Source organism: Dermacentor variabilis, unplaced genomic scaffold (assembly GCF_050947875.1).
Source record: "Dermacentor variabilis isolate Ectoservices unplaced genomic scaffold, ASM5094787v1 scaffold_18, whole genome shotgun sequence".
Lineage (NCBI taxonomy): Eukaryota > Metazoa > Arthropoda > Arachnida > Ixodida > Ixodidae > Dermacentor > Dermacentor variabilis.
In genome coordinates, this window is record NW_027460346.1 from 876,316 (window position 1) to 902,924 (window position 26,609).

General features: G+C 46.9%; 1 protein-coding gene across 5 annotated transcripts in view; it reads left to right on the forward strand.

Annotated features, from left to right (window-relative positions):
* LOC142568370 (monocarboxylate transporter 7-like) overlaps nt 1-23,522 on the forward strand; it is an 85,495-nt gene extending 61,973 nt beyond the window's left edge. For all 5 annotated transcript variants that reach the window (XM_075678366.1, XM_075678369.1, XM_075678368.1 and 2 more), the window contains exons 4-6: nt 8,384-8,726; nt 15,355-15,890; nt 23,114-23,522. In XM_075678366.1, the coding sequence (XP_075534481.1) occupies nt 8,384-8,726; nt 15,355-15,890; nt 23,114-23,286 (1,052 nt within the window). In that variant the 3' untranslated portion in view covers nt 23,287-23,522. The remainder of the gene's footprint in view (nt 1-8,383; nt 8,727-15,354; nt 15,891-23,113) is intronic.
* Nucleotides 23,523-26,609: the final 3,087 nt, after the last annotated feature.

The window sequence follows — 26,609 nt, forward strand, 5'->3', positions numbered from 1 at the left end:
GTTATAAACGGTCTCCTTCGCGCCTAACAAAGTGGTGGAGGTGCGGGGTACCGCTCACAACAAAGGAACCGTCACTGCCGCAGCTTCGTCGAAGCCGTCGACTTGCCGGCCTCCCGGCATCAGCCGTGACCGTCTTCGACATGCCAGAAGGAGCCACTCCGAGGGCAGCGCCTAGCAGTCCACTGCCATACTATACCGAGTTCCACCCACCTTCGGAGGCAAAGCTGGGAAAGATGCCGATGGGTGGCTCGTCCACTACAAACGAGTGAGCAAGTCCAACGGGTGGGATGCAACCGCTCAGCTCACCAATGTGGTGCTCTCCCTGACCGATACCGCCCTCATGTGGTAAGAGAACCACGAGGACGCGCTTACAACGTGGGAACATTTTGTTGACGAGTTAAAGGCGTGTTTTGGGGACTCAGTCGCCAAAAAGAAGCGTGCGGAGCAGACACTGTCGCAACGGGCGCAGCTACCAGGTAAGACATGTAAGACATGCACAACATATATCGAAGAAGTGTTAAAGCTGTGCAAGGTGGTCAGTGCTCGCATGTCGGAAGAAGATAAAGTTGGACATTTGCTGAAAGGAGTGGTTGAGGATGTGTACAATTTTCTAATTGGAAAGGAGAGCCTCAGTTCTGTGTCCAACGTCATTCGGCGCTGCAGAACTTTTGAAACGCTCAAGATGCGTCGGATTGCGCCAAAGTCTGGCCGGTTGGCAAACGTTACGACGGTTGCCAGTGTGGCCACGAGTCCTTGCCTCGACCTTCCTTCGACCATCCGACAGATTGTCCGCGAGGAACTTTCCCGCCGCGAAGAGTTGTTGCATTCAACTGTTGACCACCATGACGTGTACACGTCACGTGAGGCTATGACGGCGCCACATTCGGCCCCTTGGCAACCGATGGTTACCGCAGCGGCCGTAGAGTACAGCGCAGCCCCACAGTTGAGGATAACAACACGCCCGCAGACTCCGCGCTGACCAACGCGCTCAGCGCACGCCTTCTCGACGCCCGATGTATCGTCGTGACACACGCCACGAACCAACCCACTACACGCGGGAAAATGATAATATCCGCTTCATCGACGAACAACCAAGGTTTCGACCTCTCCCGGTGTGTTATTCCTGCGGTGTCCCGGGTCATATACCGCGGTTTTGCAACCAGCGTATGACCATGTGGTATGGCCAGCCGTCAGAGTTCTCTCAGCCCTCCGAACGGCCACACGGTGCCCCGTGGCCAGCACACGTATCATCTGGCGACGAGCATTGGCAGAGCAGCTCCCGGAATCGCTCCCCGGCATCTGACAGAAGTTTGACACCCCCACCGCAACGTCGTGCTCCCCGTCCTCCCTCACCGCTGAGTCGCACCGCGTCCCCTTCGTCACCGGAAAACTCGCTAGCGCGGCCGATGGAGGTGAGGTCGCTGGAGACGTGCTACTGACAGAAATACCTCCTGTGTTAATGCTGAAAAACAAAGTACGCGTGCTTGTAGATAATGTCCCTGTGATGGCTCTGGAAGACACAGGCGCAACAATTTCAGTCATGAGTGTCTCTTTTAAACACGTGTGAGGGCGAAAAGTTTTATTTAAATGGGACGAAGATTCAAAGTTCTGTGGAGTGAGTGGCGAGCCGTTGCGACCTATTGGGGTGTGTAGTGCTGACGTGTTTTTGGGAGGCCATGTTATTACGACAGAGTTTGTAATTATTCCTCGGTCGACCCATGATGTTATTCTCGGCATGTACTTCTTGCGGGAGTGTGGTGCTACTGTCGACTGCCGCACAGGAAAAGTATTCTTAAGTGGTAGGATTCCATCAGGTCTCCTGGAGAACCCTGTAGAACGCGAAACTACACTGTGTGTTTGTGGTGATACGGTCATACCTGCATCACCTACCATTTGCGCTCCCGTTATCTGTTGTGGCGCCGATTCTGACAGCTTCGAAGCTACCGTAGAACCGATGCACTTTAACTGTATGAAGAAGAATGTGTTGGTGCCACATTGTGTGGTGTCGATCAAAGGCGGACGCACTGGCTTATGGACCGTAAACTGTTCTAAGGAGCCCGTTATACTATCAGATGGCACGAAATTAGCCTTCGCCAGGGAACACGCGTCCTTATCAGTGGCTGAGCTTACAGATGTGCCGGAAGATCCTGATGGCCACAGTTCGGAAACGTCCCTTTTGTCGATGGTAAATAAATCGCTCAGCACGAGTGAACGCCGAACGTTAGTGGGTGTGCTTTCGAAGCACGTTTCGGTATTCGACTTTGCGCAGAAAGACAAAATACCTACAACCCCTGCGTCTCGAACGCGCCATACCATCAACACAGGTTCGGCAAATCCGATTAGACAAGAGCCATATCGTGTTTCACCATCAGAGCGCCAGATTAATTTAATATTTGGGGTTTTACGTGCCAAAACCACTTTCTGATTATGAGGCACGCCGTAGTGGAGGACTCCGGAAATTTTGACCACCTGGGGTTCTTTAACGTGCACCTAAATCTAAGCACACGGGTGTTTTCGCATTTCGCCCCCATCGAAATGCGGCCGCCGTGGCCGGGATTCGATCCCGCGACCTCGTGCTCAGCAGCCCAACACCATAGCCACTGAGCAACCACGGCGGGTAGCGCCAGATTATCAACGAACAAGTGCACTAAATGATGCAAAAGGGAGTCGTACAAGTGTCAGCGAGTCCGTGGGCAGCTCCAGTGATTCTTGTTTAAAAAAAAAAAAGATGGATCTTGGAGATTTTGCGTCAACTATCGCTGGTTGAATGCTGTAACAAAAAAGGACGTGTACCCACTCCCACACATTGATGACGCAATAGACTGCCTTCATTCCGCCTCTCACTTTTGCTCAGTAGATTTACGATCCGGCTATTGGCAAATTCCGATGCATCCTGACAAGGAGAAGACTGCCTTTGTAACCCCTGACGGGCTCTTCGAATTTAATGTGATGCAATTTTGATTGTGCAACGCTCCGGCAACTTTCGAGAGATTTATGGACACTGTTTTGCGCGGCTTGAAGTGGAACATCTGCATGTGCTACCTCGACGACGTCGTCATCTTTGGCCGCACCTTCAGCGAACACAACTCGCGTCTGGATATTGTCCTGAACTGCATCAGAAGCGCTGGTCTAGTTTTAAACTCTAAGAAATTCCACTTCGGAGACCGCCAAACCCTTGTGCTTGGGCACCTCGTTGACAAGGATGGCATCCGCCCTGATCCCCAGAAAACAACAGCCGTTGAAGCGTTCAGTGCACCGCGCTCTGTCAAGGAGCTCCGTAGTTTTCTGGGGCTTTGTTCCTATTTCCCCGATTTATTCCTAAATTTTCCGACGTCGCGTATCCGCTGACATGCCTGCTACGAAAGGACACCCCCTCTGAGTGGACTCCGGAGTGCGACTCTTCTTTTCGTCAGTTGAAGTTTCTGCTGACGTCACGGCCGGTTCTTCGGCACTTCAGTCCTTCAGCTCCGACGGAACTCCATACGGATGCCAGTGGCATAGGTATTGGTGCCGTCCTTTTTCAACGCTACGGTGACCGCGAACACGTGATCGCATACGCAAGCCGCTCATTAAGTAGGCCCGAGCAGAATTACACTGTCACGGAACAAGAATGCCTCGCGGTAATATTTGTGGTTCAGCGGTTTCGTTCTTACCTGTATGGACGCCCCTTTATAGTGGTCACCGACCACCACTCATTGTGTTGGCTTGTGAATCTTCGTGACCCTTGTGGCCGCCTTGCGCGCTGGGCGCTCCGACTGCAAGAATACAGCTTCACCGTCTCTTATAAGAGCGGTCGACAACACGCTGATGCGGACTGCCTCTCGCGTATGCCACTTAGCACTACGCACTGTGATGCCGACGACTTCGATCACCTCGTTGCTTCTGTGTCGCCTCGTTTTCCAGATTTCGACTGCTTCAAAACCGAACAGAGAAAAGACGACAAATTAACACCGCTCTTCACCGCTACGACCGTTTCACCGCTTTCACCGCTTCACCGCTTCACCGCTACGTCTGGCCATCTAGGTTAGGCGAGGACGCTCTACCGGATTCAGGAACGCTTTTATTGTCCTGGAATGCGACAGTATGTTGACACGTATGTGGCCAGCTGCATGCAGTGTCAGCGCCACAAACGGCTATCTACTGCTCCAGCTGGTCTCCTGCAGCCGATCCCACCTCCAAGCACGCCTTTCCAACAAGTGGGCATTGACTTCGTAGGCCCATTTCCAAAATCAGTCAAGGGAAACAGTTGGATAGTTGTTTGCGTCGACTACCTCACACGCTGCTGCGAGACGGCGGCCGTGCCCTCCGCAACTGCCACTGACGTTTCAACGTTCCTGCTGCAATATGTGATCCTCCGACATGGTCCGCCTCGCGTGATCATCAGCGACCGTGGACGACAATTCACAGCGGACGTCGTAGAGGAGCTGCTTCGTTTGTGTGATTCCCACTTGCGTCACTCGACACCATACCATCCACAAACGAATGGGCTTACGGAGCGTACCAACCGAACAATTGTAAACATGCTGTCTATGTATGTTTCATCCGACCACAAGAACTGGGATGACGTAGACTGCCTTTTATCATGTACGCGTTCAACACCGCCAAGCACGAGACTACCGGCTATAGCCCTTTCTTCCTGCTGCACGCACGGCCACCCCGGTACACAATCGACACTGTTTTCCCTTTCTGTAGTCATGAAAATCCCACTGTCGCCGAGACTCTCTGCCTTGCCGAAGAAGCTCGTCGTATTGCTCGTTTGCGCACTTTGGCATCGCAGGACAGATCAAAAGCACGCTACGACATTTGCCACCGTCCGGTAACCTATCGCCCTGGTGATTTATTCTGGCTGTGGACTCTAGTACGGAAACGCGGGTTATGCCAAAAGCTTTTGGCCACCAACGATGGACCGTATGTTATTGTTAACAGACTCACGGAAGTCACGTATAACATAGCTCGCCTCACGGCGAGTGGTAGAAGAGCTGCCAAGACACAAGTGGTCCATGTCGCCCGCTTGAAATTGTTCACGTCACGACAAATGGATTGACTCGCCCGGCGGGCTTCGTCCGCGACGAGAGGAATGTTAGCATGAAGAAAACGAAGACCGGTGAACGTGCTTGCGGTCCCGAGGGGGGGGGGGGGGGAGAAGGAAGAAGAGAACGACGCTGAGTTGATCAACCAGCTGGCCGCTCTTGCGCTCACCTTCGCGACTTAAAGTAAACGGTCCCCTTCACCCGTAAGGGTTATAAATGGTCTCCTTCGTGCGTAACAATATTATAGTACTGTTCTGACTGGCACCTTAGTTCATTTGTGACTGATAAATGGTATCTCCACACCCTACTCCGCGTGCGTAACCTATATAATCTAAAAAAAAAGCTTGCACGTTTTGAAGTTTATCTTGTCGTGAAACAATAATCGTCACCTACCTTGACTGCCCTTCCTTTCTTTAACGCCTTACGCGCCGAGTACTTTCAGTTCACGAATGGCATGGGAGTTATCAGGGTGACATAGCATTCTTGGCAGGAAAGTAGCGAGAGCAGAGTTTTCAAGCGGGAAAACGCATGAAAGACAGATCACGATTATTATTGTTCAGGTACAAGATACACTCCAAATGGTGTAAGCTAGTTTTAGATTGTATGGCGAGCTAAACTCTGAAAGTTTGCACCCTTTGAAGTTTATCTTTTCCCACAACGGCAATCGTCATCTGGCTTGCTTGCGTTTCCTTTCTTGAAAACTATGCACTCGCTGATTTCCTGTAGAGAATGCTATGTCACGTTGATAACGCGCATGTCGCTCATGGCCTGGAAGTACGGGACGCGCAGCGTTAAAGAAAGGAAAGGTGCGCAAGACAGATGATTATCGTTCTGGGACAAGATAAGCCTAAAGGGTGCAAACTTTTTGAAGAGTGTAAACTAGGAGGTTAATAAAGAAAGGAGCGCGCTACACTTTTAAGCAAAATTACACCCTTTGGGTCTTATCTTGACACACAACAATAATCTTCATCTGTCTGGTCCGCATTTCCTTCCTTTAACGCTGCGAGCCCGGCACTTCCAAATCACGAACGGCGTGCGCGTTATCAGCATGACGGAGCATTCTCGCCAGGAAAGTAGCGAGAGCAGCGTTTTCAAGAAAGGAAACTCAAGCAAGACAGATAATTATTCTTCTGTGGCAAGATACGACCCAAACGGTGTAAATTTGTTTAATAGTGTAGGAACCGTGCAACGAACGAAGGAAGAAACGAGATGGGCGCAAGGTAAGGACTTGGAAGATCGCAGTGTATTTTAGGAATCAAACGTAAATAGATAATAAAGGTAAGCAGGTAACACGTGAAATTACGTGGACCACGAACTGCATGGACGAGATAAACTGTAGCCCATTAGAACAGCACAAGGTGGGACAAGGAACGTGAAACAGAGCCCCGCTCAGCAGATTCAAATGGCATTAGGAAAGTGCACAAAGGGAGTTGGGCTCATGCAGGGCAGCGGCAGTCGGATATCTCGGGAAAATTCTCTGGCCCTTCAGCCGACATAATACTACCAACGTACTAACGTTGCCAGTACAAGTCCATGAGGCCGATACTTGGAGGATAAACGGGAAGCCTAAGAATGGCGCAACGATCAATGGAAGGAAAAAATGACAGGTGTAACATTAAAAGACAGGAGGACAGCGTTCAGGATTGGAGAGCAAACCGGGGTAGCCTATATCTTCTAGCTGAAGTTAAGTGTAATGAATGTAGTTATGCAAGGTCATGTAATGCGTAGAGCAGACAACCGTTGGTCAGTTGAAATCACAGAATGGGTGTCAAGGGAAAGGAATAATAATAATAATATTTGGGGTTTTACGTGCCAAAACCACTTTCTGATTATGAGGCACGCCGTAGTGGAGGACTCCGGAAATTTTGACCACCTGGGGTCCTTTAACGTGCACCTAAATCTAAGCACACGGGTGTTTTTCGCATTTCGCCCCCATCGAAATGCGGCCGCCGTGGCCGGGATTCGATCCCGCGACCTCGTGCTCAGCAGCCCAACACCATAGCCACTGAGCAACCACGGCGGGTCAAGGGAAAGGAAGCGCAGTCGTGGAGGGCAGAGACAAAGGTGGTGTGAAGAAATTAGAAATTTTTAGGCATGAAATGGAACCCGCTGGCTCAAGACCGGGGTAATTGGAGGCCGATGGAAAATGCCTTCGACCTGCAGCGGACATGAGTAGGTTGCTGCTGGTACGACATAATAAGGTATTTAGTAATGATCAGTTTCATTATCAGTGCCGTCCCTTCTCCTCTAAATGCTCAGATGCGGCTTCTGCAATAGTGTTTATATAAGCTACTGTCGAAATGACGCCAATGCCTGTTCGTTTAGAACCAAAATTTATTCACGAAACATTACTTTAGTTGTACTTTTCAAATAAATTAAACATCTCAATTATACTTAGTTGTTGCAAATATAACCTTAACACATTCCAGAGAAGTTCTCCCATAGTGAACGCCGTATAAGTTCCTTTATCCATGTTCTTGTTCTGATTAATTTCGCCGTATACGGCTGCTCATTATCCCGTCATGCATGCTATTGTTGCTTCCGTTCTGTTTGCTGCTGCTTTAAAATATTTACAGCTCAGTATTTTATCATTTACTACTGAATCATGTCCCATCGTTATTTCCTTGAGTTCGGGATCTCCTCAGCATAACTGAATGACCTAAAAGGAAAAAAATGTGTTTCAGTGGTAGTGCGAGCCTAAATCGACGTTTAACAGTAATTTGGCGATTCGAATAAACATATTAAAGATGTGTAGCACTATCCTCGTTCTTTGTCATCTACATCCCAATTTAACTTAATCGAAGTATGTTTTTTTGTCCTTTGGCATGAGCTCTACTCGATAATTTGTTCTTGGAAAGAGGTAAGAGTGACTTTTCAAATACGAGCAGAAATTATTAAGCAAGACATACAATGCGAGCGTTTCTTTTGGCAGCCTTGCATGCTTGTCTTTTTTTGAGATCCGTTACTTTTTCGAAAGGACTGTTCGCTTAGGGCTTCTACAAAATTATCAGGCTGTTCGCTAACTGCTTTGAACGGCGCATTACAGGGCAGAGGTCACGAGTCTGACGCGGCGAGTAGCCGCGAGCTTTCGCCTTCTGTTGTTCATTTCTGTTTCTGCTTGTTAACACGCTGGAGCTTTGCCTGATGGGGTCCTTGTTCTCTATTAGTTGCTGCTGTCACGTAAGTGCTGACTTGAAAAACAGAGGTAATGGAAGCTTAATTCCCTAGTCGATAATATTATTGATTGATTGATTATTTCATTGATTGATAATCAGTCACTTTATCGATCGGGTAGTTGATACCACCATACATATCTCTGTCATAATTTGGCTTGTTCTTTTCTTTTTTTGCAGGATTAGGAATGGGGACATTCATAATATCAGCCGGCGTGTATGTCCTATATTATTTCCAAAAATACCAAGCCATGGCAACATCCATCGTGTACATAGCGTGGGCATTAGCTGAACTCACCGGCCAGTTCGTGCTCGCTCACCTGACCAATGTGTACGGCCTCGAGGGGGCGCTGCTCCTCATCGGAGGACTCGTGATGCAGGCGACGCCCATCGTCTTGTTGGCGAGAAATCCGGGGGCGATCACGCTGCCGCCGTTGCGAGGAGAGTCTTACTCTTTGGAAAACGGTGACACCAAGCCTGGCTGTGTGTCTAACAAAAGCGACACGGTCTCGACTGAACAAAGGTGACCGAGTGGGTGGGCGGGTGGGTGGGTGGGTTGATGGATGGATGGATGCATGCATGCATGCTATGAGCGCCCCCTCTGGAACGGGATGGTGGGTTGCTCCACCAAGCTCTTGTTATTATATTGCCTAATGTTCTACCTATGTTAAAAAAGAAAAAAAAAGGAAAGGAAAAAAAAAACCCTACGATGAATTCCCATCACCAAACTTCCTGCACCCCTATTGTGAACTTTGTTTTCGCACGCCTCCTTTGTTTGTCGTTTCCCTACTTTTCTTCCGGCAATCTTCGAATCGCCGCTTACTAATCTCTACTGTGGACATGCTTACTTTCCCCCTGCTCTCGCTGAACCCAAGGGCTTCAAGGAGTCCAGTGGTGCCTAAATCGACCGCTGGGCAGACGTCTTCACATTCTAATAGAACAGGCTCCATCGTTTCCCTACCTTTAGCGCAGCAAGCGCATGCTTTTTCTTCCTTCTTATATCTCGCTTCATAGGTGCGCGTTCTAAGGCATCCTGATCTCGCTTCGAAAAGTAATGAGTTTCCTATTGAGTTATCATAAACTACTTGGCATTAGCGAGTCACATAACTTAGCAGCGCCACTCGGCGTTAGGTTAGTTTGCTGTCTGATCACTCGAAGCGCACGCGTGGTCAAGCGTGCACTCGAGCCGGTCTTTCCTGCTACTTTTTACACGTGCATTGTTGTTTGTGCTGGGAATGTACAGGAGCATTATTTGCATTTGTTATGAGCCATAGAGAAATGTGTTCGCAATTTCCTGAAAAAAAGAAAAAAAAAAGAAGAGGCTGACCGCGCACCTAACTGGCGCCTGGGTAACGGAGTCGTGCGCGATGAAGTCGGAGAGGAAGTGTACTACTGCAGTGACAAGCAAAGCAACCGCGTTTGAAATATGGAGCAGAAAATGGGAAAATATCAGGACCCGTCGATCACTCATTATCTGTGAGCATTGACAAGTTTGCTGTAAAACACGGGGCAACTCAGCCGACAGCGGCAAGTTACATGTCCGCCACTTTCACTGCTGAAGAAAGAAGCCCCGTTAAAATTTTCTAGGCCTAAATTTAAAACAAAAAAGCTTTCCGTTCATAAGAGTTGTTTGCGATTGCCCGGCCACCTTCGCGTAATGTGTTTTGCCGTAACGAGTGACTGGCCTCCGGTCTTACTAAAAGTGGAATGCATCGTAAGAATGTTTTTGGGAATACTGGAACAGTTCGGTACAACGCGTTTTTCAGACAGACAGATCACGTCGCATCAGTCCCGAGCGGGACGCAATGCGAATTAAGCGCCGGGCTAATTTCTAAACCTATTATACGAGGAAACTGACTCTTGGAGCCGTAAGCGCTCGTCGAATCCGTGGAGCCTTATTGTCTGTCGAGTTCTAACATCCTGAACCATGCACCGAATGCATGACCTTCCCTGTCGTGAAATCTAATTTGTCATTGATCGGCCCGCTTCACTATCGTTATGTTCGGTATCCGGATTGACCGCCGCCTTACGTAATATATTTGGTATTTTGATTTGTCTGCGCGTTTCTTACAAACCACTCCATTCTACGAGCTGCTTTTGGTGAATAGACGAGGACTGCCACCACAACGAACGACGACGACGATGATGGTGATGATAGTGATGATGACGATTTTTAAGGGCATGCTGTTTGAAACGGGCGGTGACAATGGTCACTGAGCTTGAGGTAATCAGGTTTTACTGCATCTACTGCAGTCTAGCGGCTTTGCTATCTCTACTTTATGTTCGTTGTCTTCACTGAAACGTCTATCTCTATATATGTTTCCAGTTACCTGATTCAAAACTGCTGCCACCTGTCGGCGGCGTGGCCAAACTAGCTGACGCACTCGATATTGAAGGATTAGGTGCGATCGCCGTGATAGCAGCCGAGCCCACTTGCGCCCGTTGCACGAATGCGTTTTTTTTTTTTTAATGTCAGCGTCGGGATTCACGAAGTCCTGATTGTATATCTGTAAAAATGTCTACTGGCACGTGGCAATAGCGGAAACGACAATGTTTGAGCTTTATTTCCAGTAACCATAGCGGCGCGATTATTTGACTTCATTAAGACGGGAGAGATCGCAGCGTGTTATCGCAGATTAGTCCGCGAAACGCTGTTTCGGTTTTGATGCTTCAATAGCTTTTAATGTAAAACATTATGAACACGAGGTCGTTACAGCTATTTTAACAGAGTGAAGATTTGCGGAGTTGTTTCTTTTTTTCTGCTTTCCCATCGCGGCGATTTAGTTTGAAACTAATGTCGCATGCCTGCTATACTATGTTCTAAATAAATTATATTTATTTTATCCACAGCCGCGCTGCAAAACGTCGTCTACCTTATAAAGGTACTCAAATGAGACCTGTACAGCATTTCTGAATAAAAACATAAGAACCGCACCATCCGTGCGTATATGCAACAACGCATGGCCATTTTCATTTGTTTCGTGACGAAATTCTGTTTCCTTTATTTTCTTTTTTCTTTTTTTTCACCATGTGCAAGCATATTCGAACTTGCTATTTGCGCGGAAACTAGTTCTGTCAGAGTTGGAAAAAGAAAATACATTTCGAGCGCATGGAGGCATGTAAATGAAACAGCTAAGTAAAGCAAGACGGTGTTTTGTTGATGTCTTCCAACGCTCTTCTATAGGCAACCCAGCGTGCTGGCTCAATGCTGATGACATTCTCCTGCTGAGCACAAGCTATTCCGGGGCCGCAGCTTTACATTACCACGAAACAAGCTCTGTCACACGCATTTCGACACTTCTTATTGTTAAAACAAAGCACGTGATCAACGAACTACTATACCTACGAAATGGCTGTCTGACAAAAGTCCCTTTACTATAATCGTGCAGATGAAGGAATTGCAGTCTCTTGAATTCATTATGTACCTTAATAGCGACTTCTTACGCTATTCTAAATATAATATATCGCTATTTCCTGTTCCCCTTTTTTTTCGTTTTTGTTGGCTGTACCTACAACTCGATATCAAGCTTCTTAGCGCCATTTTTTAATAAAACTCCGCGAATAATGCAACGTTTAAACGACCAACACATGTTGCCGCACAGTTATAGGTTCCTGTCGGACAGGATATTTTCTTTGTTTTTTTTGTGTTGTTGTTGTTTTCACTCCTGGAGTAAGGAAAACAAGTAAGGAACATGTAGGCCACTGTCCGCGATTACACAGAAGCGACCTCAGTAAGCTAGCTTTCTCTCTCTCTGATGAGCCGTTTTCCGTTTCCCCTGTGTCGACTATCAAACCACATAACCGGGAATTAGGAACTCAAAGTGGGGCTTCGTGAGCGCCATGCCTGACATCGACGCGGCGCCCCGTGAGCTTTAGCATTGCAAAGACGCAAGCAGTGACGTAGTTCGCCAGACGCAACTAATAACTAATATGAGCCGAGCAAAGCGAGAAAATCATAAAACGCGTCCTGCAGGATCGAACCGAACAGGATCGGGCAAGACCGAACACTTTTCTCACTATAGCAAGTTTCTACCCACATTCTTCGGTTCCTTTGTGCCACCCCGTTCTGAAAATAGCAATTAAGGAACGACTTTCTGATCACTGATCATTTCAAGACACGCTGTTATGACAAGCTGAAAGCGGAGTCTTGGCGTTTGCACAACAATTAGACTATTCCAGTGGGCAATGCAGTTCACTCGCAAAACGTTTTCCCCTCCACAGGAACGCCTCAAAATGTCGGCGGTTTCCACAGGCTTCCATTCATCGCACGCAGTTTCGAGAGAGTTTTCGGCCGCGTGCCGCATGAGGTATAGGCGCGTGCAGTCTATTTCTAAATAAATTATGGGGTTTTACGGTCCAAAACCACTTTCTGATTATGAGGCACGCCGTAGTGGAGGACTCCGAAAATTTTGACCACCTGGGGTTCTTTAACGTGCACCTAAATCTAAGTACACGGGTGTTTTCGCATTTCGCCCCCATCGAAATGCGGCCGCCGTGGCCGGGATTCGATCCCGCGACCTCGTGCTCAGCAGCCTAACACCATAGCCACTGAGCAACCACGGCGGGTGTACAGTCTATTTCTACCAGGCATTTTAGAAGAGTAGCCTGTGCAATAAGTTGTTTGGGAGTAAAGCGCTTTCCCGTATGAACTGCGCCTGTTTTCAGCTCGCAGCCGTCAGTGGCACTGATTATCGACATCGTGCAAGGACGTCAATAATTCGTTACAGGAATATGTATTTTTACAAGGTGAATATACACGTTTTGAGGAGGATAAAGAAAAATATCAAGCAGATGCGTACACAATGCTAGAATCAAAAGCATGTATAGCATGCCTAATTAACACGAGGAGGCTAGGTGACTATTTGTCACCGAACCGTTTCAAAAGGGACGCCAATAAATCATAATCATAATAATAATAATTACTCACTCTGGCACTCTACTCTGTGTTACTTCTAGTGCGAAGCTTTCTAGCCAGTGTGAAGCTTGGAACCAAGTAGGCTAGAAATGGAGCCTTTATCTGACGTAGTGAAGCAATTTCATAACTTCGATAGTCACATTCTAAATCAGTGTGTGTCGTGTGGATATAACAAGCCAAGATTCACAAAAGTTTCCGTTCGTGAGTGCCATTTGCCGTTGGTCGTCACCCTTCGTTAATGATATGTCCAGCATCAGTATTGGCTAGAATTTTTTTCTTTTGGAAACTTCAAGCGTAAGGGATTTTCGCTAATGCGGGCCCTGAATTATGCGCAACTCCGACGCAACTCTGTCCATGCGAACACTCCCCTCCTCGTAGCTCCGATACGTGACTTTGCAGAGCAATTGTAAGAGTGAATTACAAAGGTGTCTTTCCAAACACCCCTGAACAGTTCAAGTGCCACGGACGAAGAGTTATTTATTTTGGGGCCTTAAGCTGTCTGCTGAGAATAAAATGAGCCATCACCGAGCTATGTCAACATTTTCAGAAAGGAAGCTAATAGTGCAGGTGCCTATATTTCACGTTTGCTCGAGCGCTCTTTCTTAAGTGTTTTTTTTCCTTTAATTCGATGGTGGGCGTCTGTTAATTCTGCTTTACGATGTTAGTATACTGTGCTCCCATGTTTTCGTCGCCCTTGTTTCGTTGCGCCACGACCCCGGAATAAAATTTAAAATCGTCATCTGACTCCAAACCAAGGTTCTGCTTTCTGCTGCAGAAGAACAATTTTTCGATTGTTTTTGTTCAGATGCAAAGTTCCCGGAAACATATGTCATAAAAGTCCGCAAACTTAGTAGACACTTGTTCAAGCTTGTAAATATGTATTTTTCTTGTTTCCGCTAACATCCGACCCAATTAACTGACACTCAGAGTCACGTATTAGATATAAGTGCATTCGATAGAGATCATGCCGACCAATGAGCGGTTTACATATGCTACGTAAGAATATTCGAAGCTGCACGTTTCGTCACGAGCCACAGTGTAAACGAGTGACGAACGATTTTACATATTTTCTGTAAGTTACTAACAACTTTAGAACATGGACGTGTTAAGCTCGGAATGGTCGCATAAAGAAATCTAGCGCAAACGACACATTAACTTGTGATGACGCAGGAAATCAATAATCTAAGGACATCGCACAAAAGAAAACGAGAATGAAGCTTTGCATTCGAAGTCATTGGCTATAAATTTAAAAAGAGAAAGGATGAGCGAATGGAAGTAATCGTGATTTAATACATCGGCTGAAAGTAGTTTACGGAAGTGTAGCTTGGCCTTAAGAAGCTATAGTAAGGATGGATATGGTGACATTTGCACGTCTTCTGAAGCATTGCCACCGGCTTCGTACGCTGCCACTGTAAGCAAAGGCAGCGGAGGCCAGCTGATACACGCAACGACATGTCATCACGTGGTCAAGCACTGGGGATTGCGGAAAGCTCTTGTGGATATATGTGGCTCGAGCATTTTGACCGGCAGCGCCTGCCTCAACGTTCCCCGGGAAAGACGCCCAAACAATGCGCGCAGAGCACGGGAACGTGTCGACACTGCTACATACACCTTTTCTGCAAAAGGCGCTACGCTGAGGATGTCTTTACCGCTTAGGACGACTCAGTGTATACAACAACAAAAAATACGCGCTTTTATATCAAAACGTTGTTGTTGTTGTTGTTTTTTTGCCTGACAGCTCGATGAGTCAAACTGAGCTTTTATCATCATCATTCATTTATGTCCAATGCAGGACGAGGGCCTCTCCCGCAGATCTCAAATTACCCCACTCTTGGGACCACTCACCTCATCTTACACCTTCAGCCTTATGAATAGAGCATTAATCAGCGCTAATCAAAAATAGTTCAAAATAGTTAACACATAAAAATGCCTAGGAGTGACGCCGTAGTGAAGGGATCCGGATAAGTTTGGCTACCTGCGGTTTTTAACGTATACATACAAAGCACATTAGACAAGCGTTTTGCATTCCTTCCTCATCAGAATACGGCCGCAGTGGTCGGGAATCGAAACCGCGGCCTAGTACTCAGCATCAAAATGGCATAGCCACTTGTCCACCACAGGGGGTACTCGGCGCTTATTTCTATGTCGGCTAACGTAGCAGATATTGATCCCAACTGATGCGCATTGTGCTTCTGGTGTAAATATTTGACTACGTGTGACGTGTGTTCCACAAAAGGTCGGAGCGACAACAAGGTGCACAACCCGAAGAGATTCCAGCGTCCATGGAGGAGCCGTGTACCTTGAGGCATGCCCTGGGAATCTTCCGCGAGCCCAGCTTCTACGTCCTCGCGCTAACTGTGGCCGCCGGAGACTACACGATTTCCGAGTTCAGCAAGACTATCGTGGACTACGGCATCGACAAGGGCATCGACCTCGCCAGGGCGAGGCAGCTGATCACCTATTCACCCGTGGGACAGCTTCTGGGTCGCTTCCTGGTGCCGGCGTTGGCCGAAGTCACTCCGATCGGCCGGCGTCCGCTGTACGCGCTCAGCTTCGTACTGGCGGCCGCTTGCATGGTGGCGATGCCTCACGTGTTCAGCTTTCCGGCCATGGTCGCACTGACCGTGGTGGAAGGGATTGCGGTGGGCTACATCATCCTGATCAAGCTGGTGCTCGTGGCCGACTTCCTGGGCGTCGAGCGAACGGCGGCCTCGTGCGGTGTGATCGGAGTGGTCACCATTCCGGTGTCCCTGGTCAGCCCACGAATAACGGGTGAGCGGAATGTTTGTCACTAGAGTTCGCGAAACGTTGCTGAGCTTGTCCGCAAACCTAATGCGGTTTGCAAAATGCTCAAATCTACGCGAAGCGAGGCTTTTGTGAAGCGGCCAACTAAATCCCCATAAAACCATATGTCACGCCTACGAGTCTGTTCATTCTCATTTTAGGCATCGTGAAATCTCGCGAAACTATTATATTTAGCAATACACCACTCACACGCCATGTCCAAATGCAAAAAGCAATTCGACTGGATGCCCACTGTGGCAATGTGAATTCAACTCTAATTCTAATGTCCTTAGAAGTGGCAACCAAGCCTGCCCCGCTAAGGATTCCAATGAATGACCATAGTTACTGAGTCTGACGGAGTAGCGAAGTGTTCGTGCGGTTACCCCAAAATTAGAAAAGTAACCGAAACCCGCGTCCGACGCGAACTTCACGCGACTACGCTGAGTTCGCACATAACTGCTCTAAAAGTACCAAAGGGTTTTCAGCTTTCGTTGAAACCAGCTACTTTCCGAATGTCTAGCCGTAGCGTTAACAGATGGAACATCATATTAAGAAATGCCTCATTAGACCTAACACGCGTCGTTGTCCATCCCTACAAATCACCTTACAAAGCACTAGTTAACACAGAACGACAACTGCGCGCTGTGCACTCCGTGAGTCTTTCAGAAATGGCTTTGCCTAATATCTATGACCTAATACCTAATAACTATGAGGTAAGAAAGAGAGCTGAGATTTACTCAAAAAAGGCCAACCCACCGTGGTTGCTTAGCAGATTTGGCGTTGCGCTGCTAAGCACAATATCGCGAGATCAAATACCGGCCGCGGCGGCCGCATTTCGATGGGGCTAAATGCAAAAGCGCCCCTGTACCATGCATTGGGTGCCCGTTAAAGAACGCTAGATGGTTGAAATTAATCCGGAGTCCTTCACTGTGGCGTGCCTAGTAATCAGATCGTGGTTTTGTCACGTAAAACGCGAGATCTTGTTATTTCTAAAAAAATGTCGAAAAGTTACTCCTTGGCAAGGTTGTCCTTGCATCGCCTCCGCAACGTAAAATTAGTGCTTTCGTTCACACAAAACCACCTTCTAACAACATCGGAATATTTCAGCCCACTAACATAGTCAATGTTTCTAATGTGACTTTATCTGACCCGTAACTGCTGTATTCACTCGCGGTTTAAATTTCTGCCCGGTGACTGGCAGCTATAGGCAGTTGCAGCTAGGGAAGGACTTAGACAACTTCGCGAAACTTGAGGCTACAAGAATTTTTTTCGCGAACGGCCAGTGTCCAGTGACATGCGATGCCATGGGTACTGAACTCCGCATGCACAACGTAACAAATTTCTTGATTTGCACATTTTGGTAGTAAAACGGGATATCCTGGCAGGCTTAATAAAAAGCGTACCTTATTTAACCAAAACCTGTCAATTCTTGAAAATAAAGCCATATAAACAGTACAAGCTTGCACAGACATCATCCAGTCAGCCGATAAAGGTGCTGCTTCAGTGACAAACAATATCGATGATTATGTTGCTGAAGCCCACAGACGACTGCATGACAAAATTTATTTATAAGCGCCTTGACAACGATCCCGCGGATTATTTTGAGGAAATATCTGCTGCCAGCGCCAGGGAACTAGTAAAAGACAACAAAATTATTGAAAAAGCCATAGGCTACCTAGTCCCTCTCAGCCCCGTTCGGGGACGATTTCCCAACCTACTGAAAATGCACAAGCCAAACAATCCAAGTCGCTCTGTTGCTTCTGGTATCACAGAATCAGTTTCCAGCTTCATTGTCAGCATCCCCCCAATACGATAACTGCACCTGCTCTTTGTACAAATGTAATAGACGCTAACCACTTCTTATCTAACATCATTGACTTAGACGTGCCTCTTCGTTCGTTGCTTCTAGCACGAGACGTGACCTCACTTTATGCTAGAATTCCGAATAATGACGGCATCCGAGTGGCATTGGAGGCTCGTGACCATACGGTCCCAGATAAAACGATGAGCAGCACTGCACTAGCCATATTACTAGAATCAATCCTGACGCTAAGCAACTACGAGTTTGATGACACACGCTTTTTGTAAGGAAGTGTAACCTCAATGACAACGAAAATAAGACCTAACTATGCTAATGCAGTTATGGACCAATTTAAACAGATCTTTTTTTGGCACACGTTTATGAAAACCATGCTGCTGCCAGCGTTTCATTGACGAAGTATTTTCAACCTGGCACCATGCAGGTACAGAACTAGGGTCTTTTATTGTAGACTTCAATAATGCTCACCCGGTTATCGCTTTCTCGAAATCATACTCAAGCACATCAACCAGTCGCCATCGCGTCACAGGTACATGGGTTACCTCCATCCTACAGTAAGCGTCCTTCATATATGCCTCAATCTACTGACCCTAGCAGGCATGCAGATTTACACACATCTCTTAGGAATCCAACCTCTGAGCATTTGTCTCACAAGAAATATCCCTATCTCTTTTCACTATCTGCTGAAGTGCTTTTAGGCAGCCTTCATAGGCGGTAAGAGCTGTTGCTCAATCCTTCGCTTAGTGCTGTTACGTCTCTGACGTACGGGGTGATCATTCTTATGTTTCCCGAAATTTTTAAAAATCACCTGCTTCAGATGACATAATTCTAGTCTTGTGCTGTATTATTCAGAGGGGGGGACATTAGTTTCACGATAAATTAAGACATATATTCAACTAATTAAAAATTAGATAGTTCACGGCCCGTATTGCAATTTAAGAATTGTAGCCGGTAAGCTTGCAAGGCGTATTCACTTGGCATGAATTTCCAGAATCACATCAGCATGGAGATATGCGCCTTCAAACTCGCCGTAAAACTACGCTGTTTTAAAGAAAACGCTGTTTTATGCATTGAAGCAAGAAAGTAACCGGAATGCCCATGTATGCCGTCCCGCTCTTAGGGAATTAATATCGCGAAACTAGTGTAATCCTGGAAATTAATTTCGAGGGGATACGTCTTGGAAGCTCGCCGGCTACAATTCGTAAATTGCAATATGTGCCATAAAGTAATTAATTAGGAAGTTGATTAGTGAATTTTTTCTTTAGTTAGTTCAATATGTGTTTAGATTTTTTGCACTAGTAATGTCCGCCGCTTCGAATAATACCGCTCAAGGACAAGAATTACGCTATCTGACACAGGGTATTTTTTTAAATTCCGTAAATCTGTTAAATGATCACCATGTATGTATATAGCGGGCGGCTTGTTTTAGAAGGGCCAAAATTTTAAATAGAGCAGCATTCTAACCCTTTATCTAAATTACTCGATGAGGTGGCCATTACTTCTATGATAAATCAAAATGCCTAGTTAAATAATTAACATAATTACCGTAACTAACTTTTTATTTAATGATTTTATGGCACGTATTTCAATCAACGAATTATAGCCGGTAAATTCGCAAGGCGTATCCATTTGGAATTACTTCTCTGTACTGCGCCAGTTTCGAGATATTAATTTTCGATGTGTCCAGCGAAATGCTTAGGCGGTCCCATTACTTGCGTGCTTCAGCGCATGAAACAGCGTTTTCTTAAAAGAATTAACTGGAACGCCAATGCATTTCGTCGGACACATTGAAAATTACTATCTCGAAACTGGTGCAGTTCGGAGAATTTGTTTCAGGTGAACTCAACGGCTATAATCCCTAGACTTAATTGTGTCATAATGCAATAGGTTAAGAAAGTCAAATAGTGTAATTATGTTGATTATTTCACGAAGTATTTTGATCTCTCGCCGAACTAATGGCCGCCTCATCCAGTAATTTAGATCGCGGGTTAGAATCATGCTATCTGCCACAGGCAATTTTTAAAAAATTGTGAACCTTATAAAAAAAAATACCCGCCATACGGCAAGACACCAATCGCGGTTTATAAAATATAGGCAGTCGTCTTATACTACGTACGCAGCAGCTGCGGACGCTAAGCTAAAGCTGTGCGATGTCTCTAATGTTTACCGCATAAGTGGCCGAGTAGCCTGAGCACTGATCTGGTATCCCTATATGCAACTGCATGCAACATGCGTTTTCAATACAATTGTGCACTTAACATCGTCATGAGAAATTGTGCAAGAGAAAGTCACAAGTGCCAGTAGCTGCGGGTGATGGGAATGTTGGACGGGACAGGTCGCATCACTGGCCAGTCCTGTATATGGCACCGAATAAATTGTTTTTCCATTTCTCAACTACTTGTAGCATCGGTCCGAGGATGATGCGTACTATATATTAGTCACTGAAGAAAGAGAACTGTGCGGTCGAATTACGATTAATGCTTTTTCGCGTGACAGTGAAAAAACAGCGCATAAGCAACAGATGATACTCTCAAAGTCGCCACTTAAAGCCAGTGATTATCATCAAGACGTCCTCTATCGGTCTTTAGTCGTCGACTGCATGCATGTTAGTCTCTACAAACTGTCATGGAGGTACTTTAATTAGTAAACAGTGTACATAGCTCAAATTGACGCCCGAAAGCACTTTTCATTCAGAAATCCTCTGGCTATGGTGTTGGGCTGCTGAGCACGAGGTCGCGGGATCGAATTCCGGCCACGGCGGCCGCATTTAGATGGGGGCGAAATGCGAAAACACCCGTGTGCTTAGATTTAGGTGCACGTTAAAGAACCCCAGGTGGTCAAAATTTCCGGAGTCCTCCACTACGGCGTGCCTCATAATCAGAAAGTGGTTTTGGCACGTAAAACCCCAAATATTATTATTATTATTATTATTATTAGAAATCCTCTGGGCTACATCCGAACTGCTGCGTACGACAGTTATCGAAATTTGGGAGTTCCCTCACTTAGTCTCAACGTCAGTGATAAGTGCGTAAGGCGTGGAAGCAAGATGGACCAATGGGGAATTACGCGCGAGCAGCTCGAGAAACGGCTAGATAAGGAAATAAAAGAAAATAAAAACGAATTTGCGCATGGTGTGGGCGGGAACCCCACGAGTGCACGACACAGCGAATTAGACGCAAATATTCCTGTTGAGAAAATTAATATTCACAGACACAGCAGATGCCGTTCTTTAGCTCGAGGCGCACGGCGGCGACCTGCGGGTGCGTATCCTCACGACGAGAAAAAGAGCAAGCGCTGTACCACACCGCGTACAGGCAAGCCTTAAATTACAAGTCATTGAATGACTGTATGTTCCAGTGTGGTCGATCAGTTAATGCGCTCCACGTCCATTGCCAGCCAACGGCCGCGCCGTCGCCTTGTCGCTTTCTCGCAGCCGCAAAAAGAGTCATTGAGTGGAATGGATTATTCGTAAACACCTTTTTGAGAGCGCTGCTGCCGCGCGCGCTCGATACGCTGCGATTATCACCAAATATTATGGCGCCGCCTCCAGACCCGCACCCTTCCCTGCCCTTATTTTCTTTCCCGCATCCGCCCGGGAGCATACACCACCTCCTGTGCTCAAAGCACTCGCCCCCATGCTACCCTTACCCACATTCTCCATGAATGCCCGCGGCGGACCCTCTCCGGCGAGGCCAGGAGCTCCTGACCCCCTGGGAGGAATGGGAGACCCTATACTGCACTCGACGGACCCGGCCAGGCCACTGACCGGGCCGCCCACGTCAAAGAACTCCTTGAATTCACAGACGTGTAGTGCAGTGGGGTCGTTCGGGTACCCTGGGACCTGCGTGCCCGAATCCCTTGGTCAAATAAAGTTGTTTCTCTCTCTCTCGCTCTCTCTCTCTCTCTCTGAAGCCCGCCTTCACTTCACATTCTTTTTTGTGTTTTGGTACTCTGAAAAAACTCTTTTGGAACTCTGAAAAAAAAATAATGACTTCAGGAAAATGTATACCGAGCTGGGAACTGTTGAATACAATGTTTCTGGATACGCTGCACAGTTCGACATTCTACTTCATACAGTTACGCGAGTATGGCCATAAATTTAAGCAATTAACTTTTACTAATTTTCTAACAACAGTGATAGAACGATTCCCAAGTGTGCGCGTAGCGAATGCTAAGAAAACCTCGTTGGTCCAATCGTCGTGTCACGTAGTTCAGCCTTTTTTTTTTTTCCGAGAAAGTAGTACCAGTGAGCGCCACCTCTGTTCTGCGTAGTAAAATTAATACAAATTCTTGCATAAAACCTGGGCATACCTATAATGCCTGCTCAAAGGTGTCTCCACAGCCTTTTAATGGAATAGCCCGGTTTTTTTTCCTATATTTTCATTGATTTAGCCATTCGATATGTACAACTGAGTGTGTGCGCCTACGCTTGCCTATCCTCTGTAAGGGCTATGTGCCACTGTAACGCGGGAAGTACGGAATCCCTAAATGTAACAAGAGGTCTGCCGCACTTTGCTGTGCATGCACCTGCCATCGATATTGTTCTCTTGACATCGACTTCGTCCTAGTCATGGCAATGCTGCGTATAGGCGTCCGACACGGTGCATCTGTCTGATTTGGCGCTCGCGTTTCAACATAGCTTGCGAGAGGTGTAGTTGGTAAACATAAATAATGCGCGCAATTTCATTTGTGACCTTTCTGGTGGATAAACACATACAGCGCATGAGATCACACGTTACATGGTATGAAAGTAAACGCAATTGATTGCGTCGCTCATACTTGTATTGCGTTTAATTAACTGATTCACAAAGATTCACTTCAAACAGATTCCAACACGTGCACTTGGTATGATTGATTTCTTTACCGTATATGGTCCTTCCCACGCCGTGCTACACCTTCGAGCACCACGAAAAACAGCATCAGGTTAAACTGGAGCGAAAACAATTCAGTATCAACCGGAACACCAGACTGTGTTTTTCACGTTCGCCGGAGCTCGTGACGTCGGTTTCATTAAGACATCATGTGACAAGGATAGGCATATTTAGAAATAGTATGACTGTTGCTCATTGCCGTGCACAGTAATCGGCGCCCTTTTATGAAAACTCGCGAGATCCTCGTTGCGCTGTAGTGCCACGTGAAATGATCGAGACGGTACTATACAAAATACATTTTCGTTTTGCACCCACGGTGTCCAATAGGATACGATTATCTTTTGCACGGGGAATAGTAAAAGGTGGTGCAGGTGAATTCAAGAAAATAAGAGTACAATGCGCTACGCCAGTTCACTCACTTGTGTTCCCTTTCTTATTTTTTCTTTTTTTTTCAGTCATCCAAGCCACCATTTAGTGCGACCACAATTCACTGCACCTTTGTTTGCTTGTCTACTTTGCAGGAGTGTTTCGCGACATGGCAGGATCGTACGATGACTTTTACCGGATGCTGGGAGCCGTCAACCTAGCCACCGCCGCTGTGTTCGCTGCTTTTATCTTGTGGAACTGGCTCCGCAAAACCGGCGAGCACACCAAAGACAGCAATTCGGATAAGTGCTCGGAAACGGGGCAGTGAATCTCTTCGTCGAGTGCGGAACTATTCGAGTCGTCCGCTCGTGGCATTTCCCGCGCTTATAGGAAACAGAACCACCCCCTTCGGAGGAGTACCTAGACTAGAATTTAGCACCACTGCCATTTGTTGGGCGTGTTGGTAAACTGAAAGCATATTTAGCGCCAGCAAACAAGGACGGAAGGGAGACGACAACACAATGCGCTAACTTCAACAACTTGATTTTCAGGAAATACACCTATATAACCCATGCACAGTGGCGCCACCTTATCCAAATCTTACCCATCCAAAAAAGCCGTCTCCTTACCTAACAAGTCGATTGAAGGGGCACTAACACACGTGTCTCTATTCCACCAGATAGCCTGAGCCTCAATAATCTCTCGCACGTCTTTATCTTTGTGCTTCGCAAGAACCCGGCAGGATCCATACACCGGCGCACAGCCGCATTCTTGACGGTGGGTTGACAGAGGACCGTATTGCTTATTTTTCACAGTTTGGCAATGTTCCCGTAATCGGTCATTAAGACATCTCCCTGTCTGTCCGATGTATTTTTTTTCCACAGGACAGCGGAAGCTCATATACAACAGCTTCTATGCATCCCACTGGTGCTTTTCGATGATTCGTAGAGCATCCGGCAGCTGGCTTACGGTACGGGTCCGTTAATCGACATATTTTTGCCAGCTTTTCTGGTGCGGAAAAGATCACTTTTGTGTCCACCCGGCTAGCCATTTTCTTAAGTTTGTGTGCCGTTCTATGCAGGTAGGGCACTACCGCTACCTTCCTTCTACGTTCCGTCCCTTGATTTGCCGTGTCCCGAATTGTGCTATCTGACCTGCACCTTTTTAGCAGCCCCTCGACGACCGAAACTTGCACTGATTCCGGAAACCCTGCTGCTGATAACATTCCCGATTGATCTATAAAACTCATATGATCTTATGGTGGCAAGACTTCTTTAGAGCATTTCCAAAGCATAACTTGGCAATGCTCCTCTTGGCGAGCTTCGAGTGGGCTGACCTATACGATAAGAGGGGCTTATTAGCTCTAGGTTTATACTCCCAACACGTGTGCCGTTCCATGAACTCGAGCTGAATATCTAGGAAACGCAGCACGTTATTGGTGGGCTCTTCAATCGTGAGAGTAAGTGGGCTAAGGCCTGCAGAAAAGACTTTGTGAAGCTTGCCTACTGTAAAACGTGCGTCTGGTTCAAAAAGAACGAGATAGTCGTCAACGTATCTGACAACTTTAACCACCCTGTGCTTTAACCACCCTGTGCATCGGGTAGTGCGAAGACGCACAAACCCGATTACCCATTAAGGGTAATAGTGTGATCCATAAGGTCTATACGAGTCTTATGGATCAATTGGGAATGTTATCAGCAGCAGGGTTTCCGGAATCAGTGCAAGTTTCGGTCGTCGAGGGGCTGTTAAAAAGGTGCAGGTCAGATAGCACAATTCGGGACACGGCAAATCAAGGGACGGAACGTAGAAGGAAGGTAGCGGTAGTGCCCTACCTGCATAGAACGGCACACAAACTTAAGAAAATGGCTAGCCGGGTGGACACAAAAGTGATCTTTTCCGCACCAGAAAAGCTGGCAAAAATATGTCGATTAACGGACCCGTACCGTAAGCCAGCTGCCGGATGCTCTACGAATAATCGAAAAGCGCCAGGGGGATGCGTAGAAGCTGTTGTATATGAGCTTCCGCTGTCCTGTGGAAAAAAATACATCGGACAGACAGGGAGATGTCTTAATGACCGATTACGGGAACATTGCCAAACTGTGAAAAATGAGCAATACGGTCATCTGTCAACCCACTGTCTAGAATGCGGCTGTGCGCCGGTGTATGGATCCTGCCGGGTTCTTGCGAAGCACAAAGATAAAGACGTGCGAGAGATTATTAAGGCTCAGGCTATCTGGCGGAATAGAGACACGTGTGTTAGTGCCCCTTCAATCGACTTGTTAGATAAGGAGACGGCTTTTTTGGATGGGTAAGATTTGGATAAGGTGGCGCCACTGTGCATGGGTTATATAGGTGTATTTCCTGAAAATCAAGTTGTTGAAGTTAGCGCATTGTGTTGTCGTCTCCCTTAATTCCGTCCTTGTTTGCTGGCGCTAAATATGCTTTCAACTTAGCACCGTCATATAAGTATGCGAAAGGTTACTTCACTTGTGACGTCTCGACGACTGTGCGCGTGAGCGAGTGCACGGGCGACCTTGCACGCCCTCATTTTTTTTTTTGTGACAGCGACGTCTCTACATTTCGTGTCCCTTTCGAGATCTTGTGCCCAATGTGACGCAGTCGCGTACTCTCGACACGTCTCGAGTTTTCCGTGAGATATGCCTCCAAGGTGCAGGAAGTCTGTCTACAATGCTATAAAGAAGTGCGTGACCGATGGTGGGATCGAACATCTGTACTTCAACACCAAATTCCCAATGCTGTCACCATTAGACCACGATCTCAGGCATGCTTCTTGTAGCGTTCCTAGTTAAAGGACACAGTAGACGTAAAGCATTGCTGTGGAACTGGCGTCCATCTCGTCTACATTTATTTCTCACTTCTCTCTTCTCTTCCTCTGTCCCCCCGGTTCCCGCGCTTCTACATCTTCTATTCGAAGGCTCATACCGCTTTACTTCTCTCGTGCCAAAGTCGCGCTTAGAAACGCCGGGCGTGTTAGTCATCTACCCGTTTCTCGCATTTTGTACTCTTTATTCATGATCATCATCACTTGTTCTGAAAAAGAAAAAAAGAATCACACAAAAGTGTAGGCAAACATCTGGATCACAAACCAGCGGCTAGTTAGGATCTATTCAGTGCCATACGCAGTAAAATAAACACACACAAGCAGGGCATACAGTGGGTACACCAGGATAGAAACAGGGTGGAATGTAGGTTAAGAAAGTAAACTATGACACAAAGATGAGATCAGGTGGGATACTAGGTTGTAGCAGAAAGGGAAACTAAAGTTATGTCATACCGGAAGTGTTAGTTATAAAATAAGTTTCTGAAGAAACGTGGAAGTCGGCATTAGGTTTAACCTCAACACGGAAATTTTTACAAATGGTAAATCCACCACTGCAAGTCCTTCTTTTCCCGCATACATTTTTCTATAGTGGGTGCAAGCAATTACCGTTGAGTGGGAGGGACAGTTAGGAACAGTACTCTAATGTATCACATAGCTGTGCTAAAAACTAATAATAAACCAAAATCATTACATGCTTGAAACAACGAAAGAGACAGCAGCGACACTGACTGAGGTGCCTGGCTCAGGGCCGGGGTCGTCGACCGACAGCTCGTACTGGTGGACTGGGCGAAGAAAGCCAAGCAGGCCCA